At 34.1% G+C, this 24,061-nt stretch overlaps 1 protein-coding gene across 1 annotated transcript; it reads left to right on the top strand.

The window, feature by feature from the left end:
* The first annotated feature begins 15,701 nt into the window (after window positions 1-15,701).
* LOC106151190 (uncharacterized) lies at window positions 15,702-20,908 on the top strand. The gene is made up of 4 exons (XM_013524296.2): window positions 15,702-17,440; window positions 17,957-19,394; window positions 19,689-19,792; window positions 20,057-20,908. Exons 2-4 carry the CDS (start codon window positions 17,975-17,977, stop codon window positions 20,186-20,188), a joined length of 1,656 nt encoding a protein of 551 aa, XP_013379750.1. The 5' UTR covers window positions 15,702-17,440; window positions 17,957-17,974; the 3' UTR covers window positions 20,189-20,908.
* The last annotated feature ends 3,153 nt before the right edge of the window (window positions 20,909-24,061 follow it).

Genomic DNA, 24,061 nt, shown 5'->3' with positions numbered 1-24,061 from the left:
CGGAGAGCCCAACCTCCACCAAGATAATTGACTAATTATTTAAAACCATTTATTAATGAATTCGTCATCAAAATCTTATCTTCTCTTCCTTGGCGCATTTGTGACCTACCCTGAAAATTTTTATTAATGAACTAGACTGCAACTGGCTGAAGCCAGTGGCAGAGGATTCCCCTGCAAAATAGGGGTGGAATGACCTTGAAGAAAAAGGTCAATTACAAGGCCATGTGCTAAATCTGATTCCCATATCCTGAAAGAGCATATGTGGATTTGGGGAGGTGGGTCAACAATACATCAGTTTTAGCCCAAATGAATATGTCACCTTGAAATGTCCAAACAACCTTGAAATTGAAGGTATCATGGGCATAGATTTGGTGGTTGTTTACTATAGCATGTTATCACAAAAATCAGTATTTCAAGTCACGATTTCTGCAACATTATAAATATTTAAAAATCTATATTTAAAAAATGTATCATGCAATCACTACGAATGTTCAGCTAACTTTAGATAAGACTATAAGGCATCATGTGCACCTAAAAACTAGGCTCTGGGCCGCCCAGTTTTTGAGATATGGGAAAGAAACCTGTTTTAAGGCAGTTTGGCCATTAGCAACCTTGACCTTGACCTACTTGCATGAAAGTAGGTAAATATTTGGAATTTACCCTAGTATCATTGGCCAAAGAGTCCTTGGCCACTTAGCTCTTACTTTAGGCATAATTGCAATTTCAAATTTTACAAATTTCGTCTGTAAATGCCACTGTGACGTTGAAAAGTGGGTCAAGGTCACTGTTACTGGGTGTTTAGCATATTCTGACCATAGGCTACCTATGATATTTATTTCATTTTTTTCCAAAAAAAAAAAAGTGTGTGGAAAGAAAAATGTCCAAATGACCTTGAAAGTGAAGGTCAAGGTCAACTTTGACATTTGATTTGGGGTGTTGGGTATATGTTTGGGTTAGTTTACTATAGTATGTTATCACAAAACATCAATATTTCATGGAGAAATCGACAAAGTCACTATTTATGTGGAATTATTAATATTTAAAAATCTATATTAAAAAGATCTAATCAGTCAATTGTCAATATTATTAGCGACTGCACTGGATAGATCCCTAGGGCAACTTTTTACATCATCTTTGTGGCTCTGTGACATCTGGTTTACCCTCTGCTGAATTTTCAAAAATTTCACTTTAAAAGGCTCTGTGACCTTGTAAATTAGGTCAAGGTCAATGAAATTGTGGGACCCAAATAACTGTTCATAGGCTATCAGTATGAATTTTTTCAGAATTTTAGAAAGAAATTTTTTGACGAAAAATAAGAATAATAACAGGAAAAACAATAGTATTCTCCTATGGGGAATCCTAATAACAGCAAAAACAAAAGTATTCCCCTAAGGGGAATCCTAATAATAATAATAACAGCAAAAACAATAGTACAGTATTCCCCTATGGGGAATCCTAATAACAGGAAAAACAATAGTATTCCCCTATGGCGAATCCTTATAATAATAAGAACAGCAAAAACAATAGTATACCCCTATGGGGAATCCTAATAAGAATAAGAATAATAAGAACAGCAAAAACAATAGTATACCCCTATGGGGAATCCTAATGAATCGTCACCAAAATCTATTCCTTGCTTCCTTGATTCATGTGTTACCTATGCAGAAAATTTTATCAAAATCTATAATAGTTTGTTTATCGGATTATCACTGACACCAATATCTGATCATTTCCTTTATCCATTTCTAAACTATCCTGAAAAAATTATGAAACTGGACCTTTTGTGACCTTATCTGAATTATTATGTACAGACACAGATGTGTCTGTACATATTGCCATCACCTGCCTCTGTCGTTGCCGGCGCCAGCGCCGTGCACTTTCAGCGTAAACACGATAAGTGGAAGACAGTTTTACTTTTTGGCTTTATATTTACAGAGCTGATGAATATTCATAAAACGCAGGTCAAGTTCGAAAATCAGCATGATCTGGCCATTATTGTAGAAGTTATGCTGTTTTTTCACTTTTCAGCATATATGCAACACTGTAAACACATTTCAAGGAAAACCGATAGGCCTGTTGTCATGAAACTCACAGGAGTAATCAATCTTACTTAAACGCAGGTCGAGTTCTAAAATCAGCATGATCGGTCCACTATTTTAGTAGTTCTGCTGTTTTTATGTACAGACACAGATGTGTCTGTACATATTGCCATCACCTGCGTCTGTCGTCGCCGTCGCCGATGGCGATGCCGATGGCGATGCCGGCGCCGTGCACTTTCCTTGTAAACACGATAAGTGGAGGGCAGTTTTACTTTTTGGCTTTATATTTACAGAGCTGATGAATATTCATAAAACCCAGGTCAAGTTCGAAAATCAGCATGATCAGGCCATTATTGTAGAAGTTATGCTGTTTTTTCACTTTTCAGCATATTTTTCACATTTCCTCAGATTCAATTCTTAGGCATGTTAACAGTCTCATTATTAAACTAATAAGATACGTAAAAGTGTTTGTTTGACATTTCCTGCATCTTTACAACATTGTTAGTTGATTTTGTAAAAATGATGGTAAACTTGTTATCGTGTATTGTGTAATAAAGTTTCAAAAATGGAAATAAACTCATATCATTGCAGTTTGTCAGATTCAATCATTCATTATGTTCAGAATCTCAGAATGGAAGAAATTGGACATTTAACACTGCTCTGTTGATATTTTCCCATCTCATCAATTTTCTTAGTTGATAATATAAAAATGGCAGTAAACTGTTAATTTTGTTTTATGTTAAAAATTGTTAAAAATGAAAAAAAAAAAAAACATTTCAGAACAGTGCTGTCTTGTTTACATTTTGGCATTTTCAAGTTGTGACTTTGAAGTTCCATGGGCCTGAAGACCTTTGCTAGTCACATTTTCTGAATATCCATGATACTAATATTTTATTCTTAAAAATTGATGGTCATCATGCTGTTAAACGTTATGTAATATTGCATCAAAATTTGAAAAAAACCTATTTTGGGCACTGCTCCCATGATGACCATTTAAGAAAAACCATGTCACTTACTGTTCTCAAACAGTACAGTAAATATATATAGATGTGTCTGTACATATTGCCATCACCTGCGACTGTCGTCGCCGTTGCCGTCATTGCCGTGCACTTTCCTTGTAAACACGATAAGTGGAAGGCAGTTTTACTTTTTGGCTTTATATTTACAGAGCTGATGAATATTCATAAAACGCAGGTCAAGTTCGAAAATCAGCATGATCTGGCCATTATTGTAGAAGTTATGCTGTTTTTTCACTTTTCAGCATATATGCAACACTGTAAACACATTTCAAGGAAAACCGATAGGCCTGTTGTCATGAAACTCACAGGAGTAATCAATCTTACTTAAAGGGATAATAACTCTTCGTATGAGATATATATTTCACAACAAAAACATTATGAATAACTCATAGAAATATAATATATTCTGTTTTAACACAAAAACGGCAGTTATAACTATTATTCTGATATCTGAGCTTGTCTTTAGACTACATGACGTCCATTGATGGCTATACTCTGTTAAAATCTCTTAAGAGATTTTAACAAAAAACCAAACTTTTTAGAAAAAAACCAAGGACTAACTTTGAATGTAAAAATGGATTCATTAACCAATGATAAGTATGGGAAAATTGTTGTTTACTCCAGGAAAATTCATTTTTTGGCCAAAACGAAGAGTTATTATCCCTTTAAACGCAGGTCGAGTTCTAAAATCAGCATGATCGGTCCACTATTTTAGTAGTTATGCTGTTTTTATGTACAGACACAGATGTGTCTGTACATATTGCCATCACCTGCGTCTGTCGTCGCCGATGGCGATGCCGATGGCGATGCCGGCGCCGTGCACTTTCCTTGTAAACACGATAAGTGGAGGGCAGTTTTACTTTTTGGCTTTATATTTACAGAGCTGATGAATATTCATAAAACCCAGGTCAAGTTCGAAAATCAGCATGATCAGGCCATTATTGTAGAAGTTATGCTGTTTTTTCACTTTTCAGCATATTTTTCACATTTCCTCAGATTCAATTCTTAGGCATGTTAACAGTCTCATTATTAAACTAATAAGATACGTAAAAGTGTTTGTTTGACATTTCCTGCATCTTTACAACATTGTTAGTTGATTTTGTAAAAATGATGGTAAACTTGTTATCGTGTATTGTGTAATAAAGTTTCAAAAATGGAAATAAACTCATATCATTGCAGTTTGTCAGATTCAATCATTCATTATGTTCAGAATCTCAGAATGGAAGAAATTGGACATTTAACACTGCTCTGTTGATATTTTCCCATCTCATCAATTTTCTTAGTTGATAATATAAAAATGGCAGTAAACTGTTAATTTTGTTTTATGTTAAAAATTGTTAAAAATGAAAAAAAAAAAAAACATTTCAGAACAGTGCTGTCTTGTTTACATTTTGGCATTTTCAAGTTGTGACTTTGAAGTTCCATGGGCCTGAAGACCTTTGCTAGTCACATTTTCTGAATATCCATGATACTAATATTTTATTCTTAAAAATTGATGGTCATCATGCTGTTAAACGTTATGTAATATTGCATCAAAATTTGAAAAAAACCTATTTTGGGCACTGCTCCCATGATGACCATTTAAGAAAAACCATGTCACTTACTGTTCTCAAACAGTACAGTAAATATATATAGATGTGTCTGTACATATTGCCATCACCTGCGACTGTCGTCGCCGTTGCCGTCATTGCCGTGCACTTTCCTTGTAAACACGATAAGTGGAAGGCAGTTTTACTTTTTGGCTTTATATTTACAGAGCTGATGAATATTCATAAAATGCAGGTCAAGTTCGAAAATCAGCATGATCGGGCCATTATTGTAGAAGTTATGCTGTTTTTTCACTTTTCAGCATATATGCAACACTGTAAACACATTTCAACAAAAACCGATAGGCCTGTTGTCATGAAACTCACAGGAAAAATTGATCTTACTAAAACGCAGGTCAAGTTCGAAAATTGGCATGATTGGGCCACTATTTTAGTAGTTATGCTTTTTTTTCTTTTTTCAGCATATATGCAACACTGTAAACACAATATAAGAAAAACAGATAGGCCAATTGTCTTGAAAGTCACAGGAGTGGTCAATTTTACTAAAATGCAGGTTGAGTACGTAAATCAGCATAATCGTGCCATTATTTTAGAAGGTGTGCTGTTTTTTTACATTTCCTCAGATTCAATTCTTAGGCATGTTAACAGTCTCATTATTAAACTAATTAGATACGTAAAAGTGATTGTTTGACATTTCCTGCATCTTTACAACATTGTTAGTTGATTATGTAAAAATGATGGTAAACTTTTTATCGTGTATTGTGTAATAAAGTGTCAAAAATGGAAATAAACTCATATCATTGCAGTTTGTCAGATTCAATCATCCACTATGTTCAGAATCTCAGAATGGAGGAAATTGGACATTTAACACTGTTATATTGATATTTTTCCAATCTCATCAATTTTCTTAGTTGATCATATAAAAATGGCAGTAAACTGTTCATTTTGTTTTATGTTAAAAATTGTTAAAAATGGAAATAAACCCATTTCAGAACAGTGCTGTCTTGTTTACATTTTGGCATTTTCAAGTTGTTGCTTTGAAGTTCCATGGGCCTGAAGACCTTTGCTAGTCACATTTTCTGAATATCCATGATACTAATATTTTATTCTTAAAAATTGATGGTCATTATGCTGTTAAACATTATGTAATATTGCGTCAAAATTTGAAAAAAACCTATTTTGGGCACTGCTCCCATGATGACCATTTAAGAAAAACCATGTCACTTACTGTTCTCAAACAGTACAGTAAATATGTACAGATGTGTCTGTACATATTGCCATCACCTGCGTCTGTCGTCGCCATCATAGCCGTTGCCGGCACCTTGCACTTTCATTGTAAACACGATAAGTGGAAGGCAGTTTTACTTTTGGGCTTTATATTTAAAGAGCTGATGAATATTCATAAAACCCAGGTCAAGTTCGAAAATCAGGATGATCGGGCCATTATTGTAGAAGTTATGCTTTTTTCTTTCACTTTTCAACATATATGCAACACTGTAAACACATTTCAAGGAAAACCGATAGGCCTGTTGTCGTGAAACTCTCAGGAGTAATCGATCTTACTAAAACGGAGGTCAAGTTCGAAAATCGGCATGCAGCCTGAGTTGGAAAAGCAGTCTAATTGGCTTCTTTTTCTGGAAGTTATACATTTTCAAAGTGTGAACTTGAACTCTCATGGGCCTGAAGCCTTATGCTTGTTACACATTTTACTTTCATTGGTATTTCCTGTTGAGCATAATTAAAAATTGATGTTGAATTTACAGTTTAACATAATGTACTTTTGCATCAGAATTGACAGTAGCCTATTTTGTGCATAGTTATTTCCTGCTTTTTGTCTGTACATTTGACAGCTTTGCTGCCTTGTTTTCACTTTTCAGCATATATGCAACACTGTAAACACAATTTAAGAAAAACAGGCCAATTGTCATGAAACTCACAGGAGTAATCAATCTTACTAAACAAGGCAGCAAAGCTGTCAAATGTACAGACAAAAAACAGAAAATAAAGATGCAAAATAGGTCATTTTGTCAATTTTGATGCAATAATAAATAATGCTTATAATAGCACTGTCAGTCAACACTGAATTCTAATCATGCACAACAGGTACCATGGTCAATAACAGGAGCGAACCCAGAGATATTTTCTGACAGTATTCCAAAGTATCTCTGTTGATCCATCCCCCATTTTTATGGTCTTCCAACAGAAAAAAATAGATACTAGTCAATATAAACTTAATAATCTGACCGTCTTCCGGAAGACCCAGAAGATGGTCTCAATCCACCCCTTCAATAAGATTACAGTTTCAGGACCATGGAGAGTTCAAATTCACATGATGAAAGTCTCAATTTTTTAAAAATGATGACAGTGCATAAGATAATATTACATAATGTTTAAAGACATAAAAAACAATACAACTGCTTATGTGGAAATACAGAAAATGTGCAGAGCCTCAGGCGGATGAGAGTTAAAAGTCACAAATGCCAGTGTTTGAAAATTAAAAAGGAAAACGTAACAAAACAAGAAAAGCACTCTGAGAGCACAGACCTCTGCCTAGACAGCAATTGTTGATTATTATTGCTTATTGATTGATTATTGATCTGGACCACCAACACCAATAACTAATCATTGTCCTCCTTGCCCACTTCCGACAGTTCCTGAAAATTTCATCAAAATCGATCCGTAACTTTTTGAGTTATGTTGATGACAGACAGGGGTGAAAACATAACCTCCTTGGCAGAGGTAAATATAATTCCAATGAAGCTGCTATTCAAACCTTTAATCTTCGAGTTTATATATATATATATATATATATATATATATATATATATATATATAACTTATTTGCAATATTAAACAAAATTTACCTGCATAATTATCACTGCTTCCTTATTATTAATCTAGCAGAGAGCTTAACCTTTGGGAGTTTACAGGGAAATATCAACAAGTGTGCTTTATGTAATCTCATTTAAAGAACTATTAATTAGGCAAATGACTTTATAACTCTGAAATTAGCTAAGTGATACCCAAGGGAAATTTACAGACTGACCCTCTCAAAGGTCTTTCAGGCCCATAAGTCACATCTTAAGAAAAGCACAAAACAATAATGTACAAAATAGGAGACTACCAATTCTGATGCAATAATACATTACGTTTAACTGCACAGTCAATATCAAATTTTAATTATGCACAACAGGTAACACCGACGAAAGTAAAAGCATAAGGCTTCATGCCCATCAGAGTTCAAGATTATACTTTGAAAGTGCCAGAATGAGAAAAATGAAAATTTCACACAAAATTGCATAAATTTAATAATAAAAGAATTGACCAATTGACCTGGCTTTCTAATTTGAACTGCATCCTAAAAATCATACTTGTATGTTAAAAATAATAATAAGTAACACAGTTTTTTTTTCATAATGTTTGCAGTAGCAGTGCAAAAAGATTTTTGTCAATTTTGATGTAACATTACATAATAAATTATAGAATAATTATCACCAATTTTTGATTATTGACTATAAATAGCATGGACATGTAGAAAATTTGATTACCATTCGGCTTCATGTCCATGGGAGCTCTGAGTCCCACAATGAATATGCCAAAAAGATAATGAATATTTCACTAAAATGTATAACTTCCAGAAAAAGATGCCAACTAGACTGTTTTTCCAACTCAGGCTGCATTTTAGTCCTGTGTTTCTTTTTTGAAAGTTTGACAGTCATAAGTAACATGGTTTTCCCATAATGGTCATCATGGCAGCAACACCAAAAATTGTGTTTTCTTCTATTTTGATGCAACATTACATAATGTTTAACAGCATAATGACCATCAATTTTTAATAATAAAATATTAGTATCATGGATATTCAGAAAATGTGACTAGCAAAGGTCTTCAAGCCCGTGCAGGTTCTAAATCACACCTTGAAAATGCCAATAAGTGAAAAATTAAATTTTCACAAAAAACTGTTTAATTGCCAGAAAAATTTACCAAACAGACTGCATTGCCTACTGAAGCTATATTTTAGTCCCATGTTTCTTTCCTGTAAGTTTGAGAACAGTGAGTGACATGATTTTCCTTAAATGGTCATCATGGGAGCAGTGCCCAAAATAGGGGTTTCTTCAAATTTTGATGCAATATTACATAATGTTTAACAGCATAATGACCATCAATTATTAATAATAAAATAGTAGTATCATGGATATTCAGAAAATGTGACTAGCAAAGGTCTTCAGGACCATGGAACTCAAAGTCATATCTTGAAAATGCCAAAATGTAAACAAGACAGCACTTTTCTGAAATGGGTTTATTTCCATTTTTAACACTTTTTTAACATAAAACAAAATTAACAGTTTACTGCCATTTTTATATGACCAACTAAGAAAATTGATGAGATGGGAAAAATATCAATAGAACAGTGTTAAATGTCCAATTTCCTCCATTCTGAGATTCTGAACATAGTGGATGATTGAATCTGACAAACTGCAATGATATGTGTTTATTTCCATTTTTGACACTTCATTACACAATACACGATAACAAATTTACCATCATTTTTACATAATCAACTAACAATGTTGTAAAGATGCAGGGAATGTCATACAAACACGTATCTTATTAGTTCAATAATGAGACTATTAACATGCCTAAGAATTGAATCTGAGGAAATGTGAAAAAAAAGCATAACTTCTAAAATAATGGCCCGATTATGCTGATTTTCGAACTTGACCGGCGTATTATGAATATCCATCAGTTCTGTAATTTTCAAGCCAAAAGGTAAAACGGTTTTCCACTTATCGTGTTTACGGTGTTGCATATATGCTGAAAAAAGTGAAAAAAAAGCACAACTTCCCTAAAAATGACCCGATCATGCTGATTTTCGAACTTGACCTGCGTATTATAAATATTCATCAGTTCTGTAAGTTTCAAACCAAAAGGTAAAACTGTTTTCCACTTATCGTGTTTGTGATGTTGCATATATGCTGAAAAAAGTGAAAAAAAAAGCATAACTTCCCTACAAATAGCCCGATCATGCTGATTTTCGAACTTGACCGGCGTATTATGAATATTCATCAGTTCTGTAACTTTCAAGCCAAAAAGTAAAACGGTTTTTCACTTATCGTGTTTACGGTTAAAGTGCACACCGACGGCGACGGCCCCGGCGACAGCGACGGCGACGACAGACGCAGATGACGGCTATATGTACAGACACATCTGTGTCTGTACATAAAAACAGGTTGAGTTCGAATATCAGCATAATCGGGCCATTATTTTAGAAGTTATGCTGTTTTTTCACATTTTATCAGATTCAGTTCTTAGGCATGTTAACAGTCTCATTATTCAACTAATAAGATATGTAAAAGTGTTTGTTTGACATTTCCTGCATCTTTACAACAGTGTTAGTTGATTATGTAAAAATGATGGTAAACTTGTTATCGTATATTGTGTAATAAAGTGTCAAAATGGAAATAAACTCATATCATTACAATTTGTCAGATTCATTCATTCACTATGTTCAGAATCTCAGAATGGAGGAAATTGGACATTTAACACTGTTGTATTGATTTTTTTCCATCTCATCAATTTTCTTAGTTGATCATATAAAAATGGCAGTAAACTGTTAATTTTGTTTTATGTTAAAAAAGTGTTAAAAATGGAAATAAACCCATTTCAAAACAGTGCTGTCTTGTTTACATTTGGCATTTTCAAGGTGTGACTTTGAAGTTCCATGGTCCTGAAGACCTTTGCTTGTCACATTTTTTGAATATCCATGATACTAATATTTTATTATTAAAAATTGATGGTCATTATGTTGTTAAACATTATGTATTATTGCATCAATATTTGAAGAAACCCCTATTTTGGACACTGCTCCCATGATGACCATTTAAGGAAAACCATGTCACTTACTGTTCTCAAACTTACAGGAAAGAAACATGGGACTAAAATACAGCTTCAGTAGGCAATGCAGTCTGTTTGGTAAATTTTTCTGGCAATTAAATAGTTTTTTGTGAAAATTTAATTTTTCACATATTGGCATTTTCAAGGTGTGACTTAAGCTCTATTCCCATAGATTTTAGATCGATCTATCCCCGCGGGGAGTCTCACTAGATTACTTTCAGATAATCTGACTTAAATGTCCGTCCCGCCTACTACAAGCTGAAAGGGGTAATTAACTTTCGTGTCCGCCCGGCTGACAGCTATTTAGCGTGAACCCCCAGGGAGTTAGGTCGATCTAAAGTAGGTCGATCTAATCTATGGAAATGGGGTGTTAGAACCTCCGCTGGCTTGAAGACCCATGCTAGTCACATTTTCTAAATATCCATGATACGTATATTTTATTATTAAAAATTGATGGTCATTATGCTGTTAAGCATTATGTAATGTTGCATCAAAATAGAAGAAAACACAATTTTTGGTGCTGCTGCCATGATGACCATTATGGGAAAACCATGTTACTATGACTGTCAAACTTTCAAAAAAGAAACACAGGACTAAAATGCAGCCTGAGTTGGAAAAGCAGTCTAATTGGCTTCTTTTAATGTACAGACACAGATGTGTCTGTGCATATAGCTGTCACCTGCGTCTGCCGTCGCCATCGTCGCCGTGCACTTATACCTATAACACGATAAGTGGAAAACCATTTTACCTTTTGGCTTGAAACTTACAGAACTGACAAATATTCATAATATGCAGGTCAAGTCGAAAATCAGCATGATCGGGCTATTTTTAGGGAAGTTATGCTGTTTTTTCATTTTTTTCAGCATATATGCAGCAAGTATCAAAAATGGAAAGGAACTCATATCATTGCAGTTCATCAGATTCAATCATTCACTAAGTTAAAAATTTCAGAATGGAGCAAGTTGGACATTTAAATTTGTTCTATTGATATTTCTCCTTTGACATATTTTTTATGTACAGACACAGATGGAAGTTATCCTTTTTTTTTTTTTTTTTTTTTTTTTTTTTTTTTTTTTTTTTTTAAATTTTTTCAGCATTTTTATAACACCGATAACATGATAAGTGGAAAACCATTTTACCTTTTGGCTTGAAACTTACAGAACTGACGATTATTCATAATACGCAGGTCAAGATGAAAATCAGCGATCGGGCTATTTTTAGGGAAGTTATGCTGTTTTTTCACTTTTTTCAGCATATATGCAGCAAGTATCAAAAATGGAAAGGAACTCATTTCATTGCAGTTTGTCAGATTCAATCATTCACTAAGTTAAGAATCTCAGAATGGAGCAAGTTGGACATTTAAATTTGTTCTATTGATATTTCTCCTATGACAACATATTTTTTATATATGTACAGACACAGATGGAAGTTATCCTGTTTTTTTTTTTTTTGTTTTTTGTTTTTTTTTCAGCATTTTTATAACACCGATAACATAATAAATGTTAAAATGTTTTTCCTTTTGGATTGAAACTTACAGAACTGATGAATATTCATAATACGCAGGTCAAGTTCGAAAATTGGCTTGATCGGACTATTTTTACAAAAGTTATGCTGTTTTTTTCCATCATTCAGCATATATGCAACACTGATAACGTATTATAAGGAAAACCAGTCAGCCTTTTGTCTTGAAACTTACAGGAGTGATCAGTCTGACTAGTATACAGATCAAGTTTGAAAATAAGCTTGATCAGTTAAGTGTATATAAGTGGTTTTTCTTCAGATTTAATTCTTAGGCATGTTAACAGTCTCATTATATAGTGCTCGAAATTTGGCCGGTAGCAGATACTTTTATTGAAAGGTCCCTCTATTAAAGAATGGTGTTAGATATTATATAGCATTAAATAATGTGAATTAGTTAAAATTACGTAATGTTATCTCTTAAAAATAAATATCAAAACAAATAGTGCAAATATTTTCATTTGTGGGGTTGCAAAGAGTCACATTTCTGAATATCCATGATAGTTTAATTTTATCATTAAAAAACTGATGGTTATTATGCTGTTAAGCATTGTGTAATATTGCATCAAAATTGAACAAAACCTTATTTTGGGCACTTCCTCCGTAGTGTCCGTGAAAGGAAAACCATGTCACTTGCTCCTCTCACATTTACAGGAAAGAAACAAAGAACTGAAATACAGCTTCGGTTGGAAAATCTGTCTCATTAGTTAATTTTCTGGAAGTTATACAGTTTTTTTGTGAAAATTTTTATCTTTCACATACTGGAATTTTCAGTGTGGGCCTTAGAGCTCCCTTGGGCATGAAGCCCAGTGGTAATTCTTAATGTCCATGTTTTTAATAATAGATATTTAAAAATTGGTAGTATTTATTACAGTTTTACATTATATAATGTTGCATCAAAAATTGCTGCCTTGGCAGAGGTCTGCACTCTTGGAGTGCTTTTCTAGTTTTGTTATGTTTTCCTTTTTAATTTTTTCTCGACACTGGCATTTGTAACTTTTAACTCCCATCCGCCTGAGGCTCTGCACATTTTCTGTATTTCCACATAAGCAGTTGTATTGGTTTTTATGTCTTTAAACATTATGAAATATTATTTTATGCACTGTCATCATTTTTCAAATATTGGGACTTTCATCATGTGAATTTGAACTCTCATGGTCCTGAAACTGTAATCTTATTGAAGGAGTGGATTGAGACCATCTTCTGGGTCTTCCGGAAGACGGTCAGGCTTTTAAGTTTATATTGACCGGAATTAATTTTTTTTATGTTGGAAGACCATCAAAATGGAGGATGGATCAACAGAGATACTTTGGAATACTGTCAGAAAATATCTCTGGGTTCGCTCCTGTTATTGACCATGGTACCTGTTGTGCATGATTAAAATTCAGTGTTGACTGACAGTGCTATTATAAGCATTATTTATTATTGCATCAAAATTGACAAAATGACCAATTTTGCATCTTTATTATTTTTTTTTTTAATTTTATTTTATTTATTTTTTTTTTTTTTTGTCTGTACATTTGACAGCTTTGCTGCCTTGTTCTGAAAGTTATACATTTTAGTGAAATATTCATTATTATTTGTTTTGGCATATTCACTGTGGGACTTATTATTTGTTTTGGCATATTCACTATGGTAATCAAATTTTCTACATGTCCATCGTATTTGAAGTCAATAATCAAAAATTGGTGATAATTATTCTGTAATTTATTATGTAATGTTACATCAAAATTGACAAAAATCTATTTGCACTGCTACTACAAACATTATGAAAAGAAAACTGTCACTTATTATTATTTTTAACTTACAAGTATGATTTTTAGGATTGGCATGCAGTTCAAATTAGAAAGCCAGCCCAATTGGGTTATCATTTATTATTTAATTTATACAATTTTGTGTGAAATTTTCATTTTTCTCATTCTGGCATTTTCAAAGTGTGAACTTGAACTCCCATGGGCCTGAAGCCTTATGCTTGTTACACATTTTACTTACATCGGTATTACCTGTTGAGCATAATTGAAATTTGATGTTGAATTTGCAGTGAAGCATAATGTACTTTTGTATCAAATTGACAGTAGCCTATTTTGTGCATTGTTATTTTCTGCTTTTTGTCTGTACATTTGACAGCTTTGCTGCCTTGTTTGTAAATAAGTGTTTTTTTTTCAGATTAAATTCTTAGGCATGTTAACAGTCTTATTATTGAACTAATCAGATATGTTAAGTGTTGTTTTGACATTTTCTGCTTCTTACCAATATTGTTTAGTTTATTATTTAAAAAAAACGGTAAACCTGTTAGCATGTATTGTGTAATAAAGTGTCAAATTGGAAATGAACTCTTATCACAGCAGTTCCTCAGATTTAATTATTCACTAAGTGAATGTCAGAATGATGCAAGTCGGACATTTAAAATTGTTCTATTGATATTTTTCCTTTGACGACACTTTTCTCAGTTCATCATATAAAAATGACAGTAAATTGAATATTTTGTTTTATGTAAAAAAGGTGTTGAAAATGGAAATAATCTCTTTTCAGTACAGCTAGTTATCTCTTGCTTACATTTCAGGATTTTCAAGGTGTGACTGTGAACTCTATGGGCTTGAAGACTTTTGCTAGTTACATTTTCTGAATATCCATAATACTTTCATTTTATTATTAAAAAATTGATGGTCAGTATGCTGTTAGGCATTGTGTAATATTGCATCAAAATTGAAGAAAATCCTATTTTGGGCTCTGCCATTATAATGACGATTTAAAGGAAAGAAACATAGATCTAAAATGCAGCCTGAGTTGGAAAAGCAGTCTAATTGGCTCCTTTTCCAGTTGTACATTTTTGTGAAATTTTTATCTTTCACATATTGGCATGAAGCATTGTGGTATTAAAATTTTTTTCTTAATGTTCATGTCCATTAATAGTAAATAATTAAAAAATGGTGATATTTATACAGTTAATCATTATATAATATTGCATCAAGACTGACAAAAAACCTACTTTGTGCACTGCTGCCATAAATAATATGAAAAGAAAACTGTGTTACTTATAATTTTTTTAACTTGCAAGATTGATTCTTAGGATTGACATTATCATTTTTTGGATTATCACTTTTATTGAATTTATTCACTTTTTTCTGCATTTATGCAACACAACACATTTCAGGGAAAATCGATTGACCAGTTGTCTTGAAATTCACTGTTTAGTCTTACTGAAATACGGATCAAGTTTGAAAATAAGCTTGATCAGTTAAGTTTTGATGAAGTAATGTCTTATTTTGTATATAAGTGTTTTTTTTCAGATTTTATTCTTAGGCATGTTAACAGTCTCATTTTTTAACTAGATATGTAAAAGTGTTCTTTTGACATTTTCTGCCTTGTTTATTGAATTAATGAATTTTTTTTTTTTTTTTTTTTTTTGCGAAATTTTCATTTTTCTCATTCTGGCATTTTCTAAGTGTGAACTTAAACTCTCATAGGCCTGAAGCCTATGCTGTTGTGCATGATTAAAATTTGATGTTGACTTTGCAGTTCGGCATAATGCATCAAAATTGACAGTATCCTATTTTGTGCATTATTACTTTCTGCTTTTTGTCTGTACATTTGACAGCTTTGCTGCCTTGTTAATACTTCAAAGAGACAAAGCGTAAGATTTTCAACTTTTTTTTTTTTTTTTTTTTTTTTTTTGCTTTAAATTACATTACCACCTAGTGAATTAATTTAGGGCAAGTAATACTTATTGATTATTTTTGGCAGATAAATTTCATTTATGATCTAACACCGTTCCCGGGGACATTCCACCTGTCAACAATCTGGACACATTTTTGAGCCGTGCGCATCTATTAAAGATTGGCCATGAAAATTACAGTAAAAATACAAGATGCTCAAAATTACAAGATTTCAATAAAGATCAGTTTCCTGTTTTAACTTATGCCACGTTTAGAATAGTTCTTTTCTCTTGGAATCTTGTCAGCTCATCAACTTTTTTTAGTTCAACTTTTAAGAAATAATGCTTCTGCCTTACTCATCGGTATATGTAAGGATTATGACAGATACCTACATGTGAACTAAATTGACCGCTGTCGACCTACCCTCTACCAGGGTGGCAGATTATATAGGGAAAAATGGGAAAAACCTACCCTCTACCAGGGCCGCAGTTATTATTGTGGACATTTTTTGCTGAAAGCCAAAATGACTGTCCATTTATCTATAGACATATCTGTAAATATCTGTGGAAAATCAATCTGTCGCCCTGCTAGAGGGTAGGAAAAACCAGAGATAGTAAAATGACCGTCTTTTTATCTAAAGACGTACAGGTATCTGTGAATATCCTTTGAAAAGTCAATCTGTGGCCCTGGTAGAGAGTACTGGCGACCCATCAGAAGAAAAAAATAAATATAGTTAAAGCAAAACGGTTGCATTGATCGATTTTTACAACTTATTATTATTTTTCTTTATCAAACGAATACTCTTTACTTAGACTCAAAACTTGGTATCATTGATGAAGGCCGTGGGATAGATGTTGCTATGGCTGAACAATACCAAGAAAAAAAAAGTTAATTCGACCATGAGTGTCTTAATCAGAAGTCCTAGAGACCCATTAAATAATAGAGATTTGGGCATTAAACGGTTGTGTTTATTCTGTTTTGTTATACTAAGTGCTTCTCCGAGTTTGAAGTACTTAACGAGGGAAAAGTCGTGATTGCATTTCAAAATTGAATACAGCACCGAGTCGGTAAATATTGAAATTTGGAGAGACAAATTGAAGCTTAGTGGAGAGACTTAAATTGTCAGATCACTTGTAAGCAGAAAAGCCATCAAACTTTACAGCAGGGGGTACATGCTAAACTCTTCAAAAGTGTCTGCCATGTCACGTACAAACCTTCTTCTTTGATAATTATACACTTGATACAGTCCTCGAGCCCTAGCAAAGAAAACACGAGCACAAAAGTGAAATTATGAAAATTAAATAAGAAATGAATGGGCGGAGAATTGGCCATGCTTAGTCTCATTTGCACGCCACGCCGCATTTCTATGCAGGCTGTTTATCATTGAATATGATAACAAACAAGTAAACATATGGAATAAATAACCCTTAGTGACCGCACGGGAAAGCAAAACTTAGCCCAAACGACCCCAAATAATAGAAACACCACAAAGAAAATACTAGCAAAATTTATCAATTCAAAGCGAGTTAGAGGTGTATGTTACAGCATCGGAACAGAACAAACCGAACGGAGAAGAAAGCCAGACTCACTGGTGACGTACAGTATTTGTAAACTTGGCGACCGTAGATCATAGGGAACTTAACGCTCCCACCCGTTCGCCAGGAATCCGACACCAAGCTGTTCCCAAAGGCATTTACCAGTCGCTTAATTTACATCTTTGCCTTATGTGTTGGTATTGTCAAAAATTAACAGCCAGTTAACGTTAGGTAAGTTGCTACATTAGAAGAAATGTATACAACGAAATCCATAACCGTGATCGTCAAAAATTCAGATAATTGTATCACGAGAAAAATGAGACACTAGACTTAATCTGATGGTAATGATGGGTAAGCATTACACATCATGGTTACGTTAAGGTACAATGTATGTATCTAACTCCAAATTTAAATAACCGAGTTACGTGATAAAAAACGATAATTTCTTTCACACTACTTAGCTTTACCAAGTTTTTATTGGCTTAGGTATCTGGTTACTTGGAGCAGGCAACGTAAATCACTGCTTAGATAAACGGGATAAACCCACTAAGAAAACTTATGAATTAGATTTATGTAACACATTAAGACTGCTTAAATAGGGTTGCTTTTAGTTGTCAACCTGCCCTTGTCATCGATTGTAGTCTTAACTATGTTTCATTTTATCTAACTTAATGCGGTAAGGTTATTAGAATTTGATAATAATTTATGACTTATAGAGAACCTCTTATCAGTTCATTTCATTTTTAGTATCAGTCAAAGTAACAAATGACGAACCGGCCACCTCGTGCGCCCTCGGCTACTTTTACAAGCGACAGGAGATTTTCACGGCTGGGAAATGGACGTCACCCGCAAGCCCCTGCATCACCAACTACAAAAAAACGTAGAATACCAACAGGGCCACCTCCGACTAATTTCAACTGCGTGAGACGTAAGATTATGCTGGCTCTGACACCTCTGGAGTTGAAGCTGAAGGCGTTTCATGAAACATATTTGGCACCTACTGAGGAAATTAAAATCAAAGAAGTGAAAGGAAAATGGGTGGAATTGATAGATCTTGTTTTTTGGAAAAACAAACAAGAAAAATCTGTGGTTGTCGACATGAAGCATTTGGAAACCATTATAAATAAATATAAAAACGACAAAACTGTTACCAACAGAGCCGAACATGCCCAGATTCTTCACTTAATCGAGCGACACAACAAGTTTCTAGCACTTTACTCAGACGTTCGTCATCAGCTGCTTCACGCCGTGGTAGACAATCTCGAAAATTACTGTATAAGTTTCTTCGATGAGGCCAAGGAGCTGGACATCCAACCGGTGCAAGAGTACGAGGATCACATTATTAGTTGGGGTATCGAACTTCACGAGATGTTCAACAAAATGGTTGGGCTCCAACGCGAAATACGAAAATGGGGTTTTGACGTCATCCGCTATGTCAGAAGATACGACAAAATTCTCAGCTACATACAACAAATTTTCGAAATGTTCTGTAAGATATGTAAAATGGCGCGAAGATGGCTCAGCACAGACGAACTGTTTCCGCGTCGTTTACAACAGGAGGTAGAAGGCTTCGAGAAGCGTAAAAGAGAAATTCAGAGTAGAGTCAGAAGCCTGCAGATGAAACAAAACCACATCGCGCACGAGATACACGAGAAAAAGCGCACAGCAAACCTTGTTAATCAAAAGTTGAAGTCGGAGCGGATCCACGAAGCAGATGTAGTTGACTGGGAAATAAACATTCAACAGCATCTTTTTAAAACCAAAGATGAACTCGAAGCAAAAGAAACCGTGCTTAAAGACCTTCAACGAGCTAGAAGTGCCACGCCCTCTTTCTTGACGTCCGAGATACGTGAGATTGATCGAGCTTTGGAGAGTGTGACCGCTGAAATCAAAACTATGGAAAATCACATCCATTGCCTGACGTTAGAAAGGTCTAAAGTGAGAAGAAGCCAAAGTGCCATTGCTATCCATGTGCATCAACTTGAAAATGAAGCAGAGGACAAGGTTAAAACTCATAAGCGTGTGAGCCAAACGCTATCTATCCAAGATTACACACTACGAATGTGCCATGAAGAAATCAAAAGTATCGATATCAAGGTAGCAGCATTGAGAAGAATTTTGCAGCTGAAACTATCACCAGAATCTGCAAGGAAAATATATTTCAATGCTTTGGAAGCTGCAAAAAGTAAGTGTCATATGTTAATATTTAAAAAAACAAAGCAGGGGTGGGGCGATGGTAGGTGGGGCGGTGGGGGGGGTAGAGAGTTTACGATTAAATTGGAAAGTTTCAATACCGATCATTGTGAGAAAATGTAATTACATGAATTTTAAAATTGGTTGAATAACTTTTATGATTTTAAAGATGTTGTTTGTTTGGTATTAGTTATCTGTTCCGAATTTTTCTTTTTAGCATTTTAGCATCGGAATGCACCCAAAATTGTCAAGTTCAATATCATTTATACATATTTTTTTCTTGAAGGTGCCGCGAAGCCAGAGGTAACAGTGTACGAAGCAGACAAGGAGCGTACAGTCTCGAGGCCACGCACTGCACCAGCCAGGTTGTCAAGCAGCCGAGCCTGTGAGGTATGCATTTAAACAAATATTTTCTAACATCCTTTCTAATTACTTTAATAAATGAAAGATAAGTTTTCGGTAGAAATGTAGAATTATCAAAATAAGTCGCTTTGTTTCTGAGCTCTTCTGTTCAACTTCGCTCACTCCGACATCGATAGATTATTTGCATTTCAGATCTAGCCAAAACTGATATCATCATTATGTTTTGGAGCAGGTGATGCATAACATTTATTTATAGTTGTTTCTATTTACTTATGGGCGTTATTTTCCTAGAACCCAGGTTACGCTGAGATGAGGAAAAAGGGGTCATCCACCGTGATGTTACACCGACCACGGATCTCATCAGCCAAATCTCTTCAAAGAAGAAACAACAGTGAATTCATGATCACTGAATTACCAGAGTGACAACAAAACATGACGCTTACCCTTTGAAGGGTACCTCGATGATGAAGTTAGCCCCGAGCCCCGACTGTGGCGTGTGGGAACGTGTGTGTTATAAAGCTTGCGGAACAGACACCACTCACTGGGCTCTACCTGTGCTCTCTGATAAAGGAGGTACGACCAGCGCTGGGACTGCCTTGTCCGTCGCCACCGCTGCAAGGGCCTTTTTTTCTGAATGCAGCTTTACACTTCTTTCATTTTTTCTGGATTTATATAGATACAATGAGGTTTGATTAGGAAATATATTAACAGTTGAGCCTTTTCTGTCGTTAAGGAACATTTGGGCATGAAAAAATTATTGAAGATTTTTATTTTTATTTTTTTTTTCATTTTACAGTGTATGCACTTAATTATATATATACTGTATATTGAAATGATGATGAAAATGAGATGACACAATAACTTGTTATGATATCGAGAGCATAATAATGAAGAATTCTGTAATGTCACTAGTCACTGGAAAAAATTAATCATTTCTCTGAATTTGTGTGTTAGAGCTTAGTCAGCAATCTGTCAACTTTCTGCGCATCCACACATGATGGAAAATAGACATTATTAATTAGCTGCCGTAGCTGGGCTAGAATCAATTCCATCACAATTTAATAATATGATTAGCATTTTAATTCTACGTGTAATATACAACTTGCTTCATCAAGACAATAAAACCATATTATGGCTTTTTCATCTTTTTCTTCTTCTTTCTTTTTAAGTTTACTGGTATGAATGATGTTTATTTTCGTCGAGAATAGGGCCGGAGGGAAGGTGTCGCAGTAAATTACTCGAGCAATAGTTTGTGTAGAGGCTAGATCTTGGAGTTTTTTTCCAAGGGATATTAGATTTGGCGTAAAAATCCAGGATATGTTACCTTAAATTGTTACGTTACATTATGTTGCATATACAATCGAAATATTTATTGCAATTTTTATGTACACATACTTAGTGCAACTTTATATTATACATGTAATTGGTATGCAAGAAGACTTCCAAAGCAATCACCCTATTCAATTAACGCTAGTTAGTGTAAACACTAACATTCAAGTAAATAGGCCTAATTTCTTTTCTTTCTTTTACTTTTGTTAAAGTAAACGATTTAAGCACACGGATTTTAAATTGGAAAAGGCAGAAACATGGTAGAGGTCATTTTCCAGCAAACATTGACACTCAGGACTGTAGGGCCTACATGTCGGGGTGCATATAAAGGCCTTTTTTTAAGTGATGATTTTTTTAAAGAAATAATTACAAAAACTCACTTAAAGAAAAGCAATCGACTTACTTTGAATGTTAAATGGGTTCATTATTAAACCATTGGAAAGTATGGGGAAATTGTCGTTTCCCCGGGAAAATACATTTTAAAGCACTTTTCCGGCCAAAATGAAGAAATATTATCTGGTAAAATGAAGCATATTCGTAGTTTTAAGGATATTGTAAACCTTTAATTATAATCATCCAGATACCGAAAATGAGTTTTTTTTTTTTTTCCTGCGTCTAATTATCCAATAATGCATCTATCTTTATGCTGATTTAAAACAATGAAAAAACTCTCGGAAATATAAAATATCGGTGTTTATATTCTTTTGTTGCCACGTATAAGCATCGGCAACAAAAGGGTTTAACCGTCAATTTAACACATCGTTGTTCTATTTTGAGTTGAGATAGCAATCGGTATGGGGCACACTTCCCTGAGGAAGATTTTATCACGAAAATTGGCAGAGTTGACCTGGAGTGTATAGGCTACAATCCCGTGTCGTCATTTTGGTTTAAATGTTTTTGTTATGGACTTATGAACCCGTAATTACAGATTCTCATTAAACAAAGGCATTATTAGGCTTCATCAACGATAAAATCTGAACTAAGAGTTTTAAGAAAAATCGCTGGAAAGGTTTTGGAGTACTAAATGGTTTCATTAAATCGGCGTTGAAACGGTGATCGTGGGTGCTCAGGTAAAAAAGAACTTTGAGAAGCCGATTTTGCAGTTTTTACCCCAATTATGACTTTAATTTATTTACATATCTAAGGTACTAGATTGTGTGGCGCTTTACATATGTTCTGAGGCCTATTTATCTCCCTACCCTGAGGCCTATTTATCTCCCTACCCAACCCAAACAACGGATTTATTAAATCGCTTGAGACTGAGTTTTATAATTTTGTATGGGGGTCAAAATGTGATAGAATTAAAAGGGACGTAGCCTCTCAAAATCACAACGCTGGTGGCCTTAAAATGATTGACATAAAATGTTTTATTACATCATTAAAATGTTCTTGGTTGAAAAGACTAATTACTAGGAAACAGATTTGGACTAATATATTAGAATCCATATTAGGAAAAAAGTTAATCCTGAACCTGCTCGACTTTGGTGATGATTATGTCAGGAAGTTAGCAGAACGTATCCAAAACAAATTTTGGCAGGATACTCTGATAGCTTGGGCTTACTTTATGAAAGTCCAAATGTTAAGGGAATGGGCAAGTGACCCAGGCGCAATACCTCTTTGGTATAATACTGAAATTAAGATTAACAACGCTTCGGTGTTTATCCCTTCCTGGTACAAACAAGGAATAAAAGTTCTTGGAGATATGTTGGACAATCAGGGAAATTTAATGAAAAAGAATGTGCTTGAACAAAAATTCAATTTGAGAGTCCAAACTATGCAGTTTAATAGCATGTACAGTGCAGTTAAGGTTTTTCTAAGACAATTTGATAAGGAAAAGGTGGCTATTACAGTCACCCCTTACTACCCGTTTCATTTCAAGGGGCTTATGCTAAATGAAAAAGGAAACAGATATGTATATAATGTCCTAAATAAGAAAAATATTATTCCCACTGGTGTCTGTACATGGAACCAAAAACTATTCAATAACGGGGACGCTCGCTTAAAAACGGAAGAAATTTTTGAGACTTGTTTTGGAACTTCTCGAGATACAACGTTACAATGGCTTCAGTTTAGAATAATACATAGGATACTCCCTTTGGGTGCTTATTTGAAAAAGATTGGCATTCAGGATAATGACATATGTGGCTTTTGTAAAAGAGACCGTGAAGATCTCCTTCATGTGTTTATACAATGTAATAGTGTGCGTCCTCTTTGGAATAAGTTTCAAGACCATATACTCGAAAAAACTAATGTCAATTTGGATCTCGATGACTATAAAATCTTGTTTGGAATAAAATGCACAACGGAAAGTAAAATTTTTAATTTACTTATTATGTTTGGAAAACTATATATTTACAAGTGCCTGAAACAAAAAAAGACCCCAAGCTTTCAAGGTCTTTTGGGTTACATAAAATTTATGTATCATGTTGAAAAAAATATTGCTTTGCGTCATGGATCTTGCACATATGACAACTTTGTTAAACAATGGGCACAATGGTTACCACTTTTTGTTGAAGGGGAATAGCAGTAGCATCCCTTTCTTTATCTTTTGGGTTTAAGTATTTTATTTAATTTTGTTTTGTTAATCAGCAGAGATGAAGTTACTATATTTGAGTGAAATGGACAGACAACTAATTAGTCTATTTTTGTAAACACAACTGTGTAATGCAAGGATAATATACATATTAGCAGTGACCAAGTATGAGTGTTGTGCGTACGTGGGTATGTGTGCGTGTATGAAAGGAACATATATATATATACTCTATTTGTGTTTATTTATTTACTTATTATTTTTTTTCCATAATAAAAAAAAAAAAAATGTTCTGAGGCCATTTCTTGGTATAAACCATCTAATCTGAGAGCAGAAGCGGGTCGAGCAATTGTTAATGTGAAGGCTAGATTTTGGGAAATTTTTTTCCTAGGAAAATTATATTTGGCGTAAAAATCCAGGATAGATTACACTTTAGG

This window comes from Lingula anatina, chromosome 1, assembly GCF_051362555.1.
Source record: "Lingula anatina isolate TDL-2025a chromosome 1, LinAna3.0, whole genome shotgun sequence".
NCBI lineage: Eukaryota > Metazoa > Brachiopoda > Lingulata > Lingulida > Lingulidae > Lingula > Lingula anatina.
This window is presented reverse-complemented; position numbering and strand designations above follow the sequence as displayed.

Coding starts and splice junctions, on each gene's coding strand:
- LOC106151190 (XM_013524296.2), top strand. CDS start 17,975: ATGACGAACCGGCCACCTCGTGCGCCCTCGGCTACTTTTACAAGCGAC. Junction 19,395..19,688: donor TGCTTTGGAAGCTGCAAAAA/GTAAGTGTCATA, acceptor TTTTTCTTGAAG/GTGCCGCGAAGCCAGAGGTA. Junction 19,793..20,056: donor CAAGCAGCCGAGCCTGTGAG/GTATGCATTTAA, acceptor TTATTTTCCTAG/AACCCAGGTTACGCTGAGAT.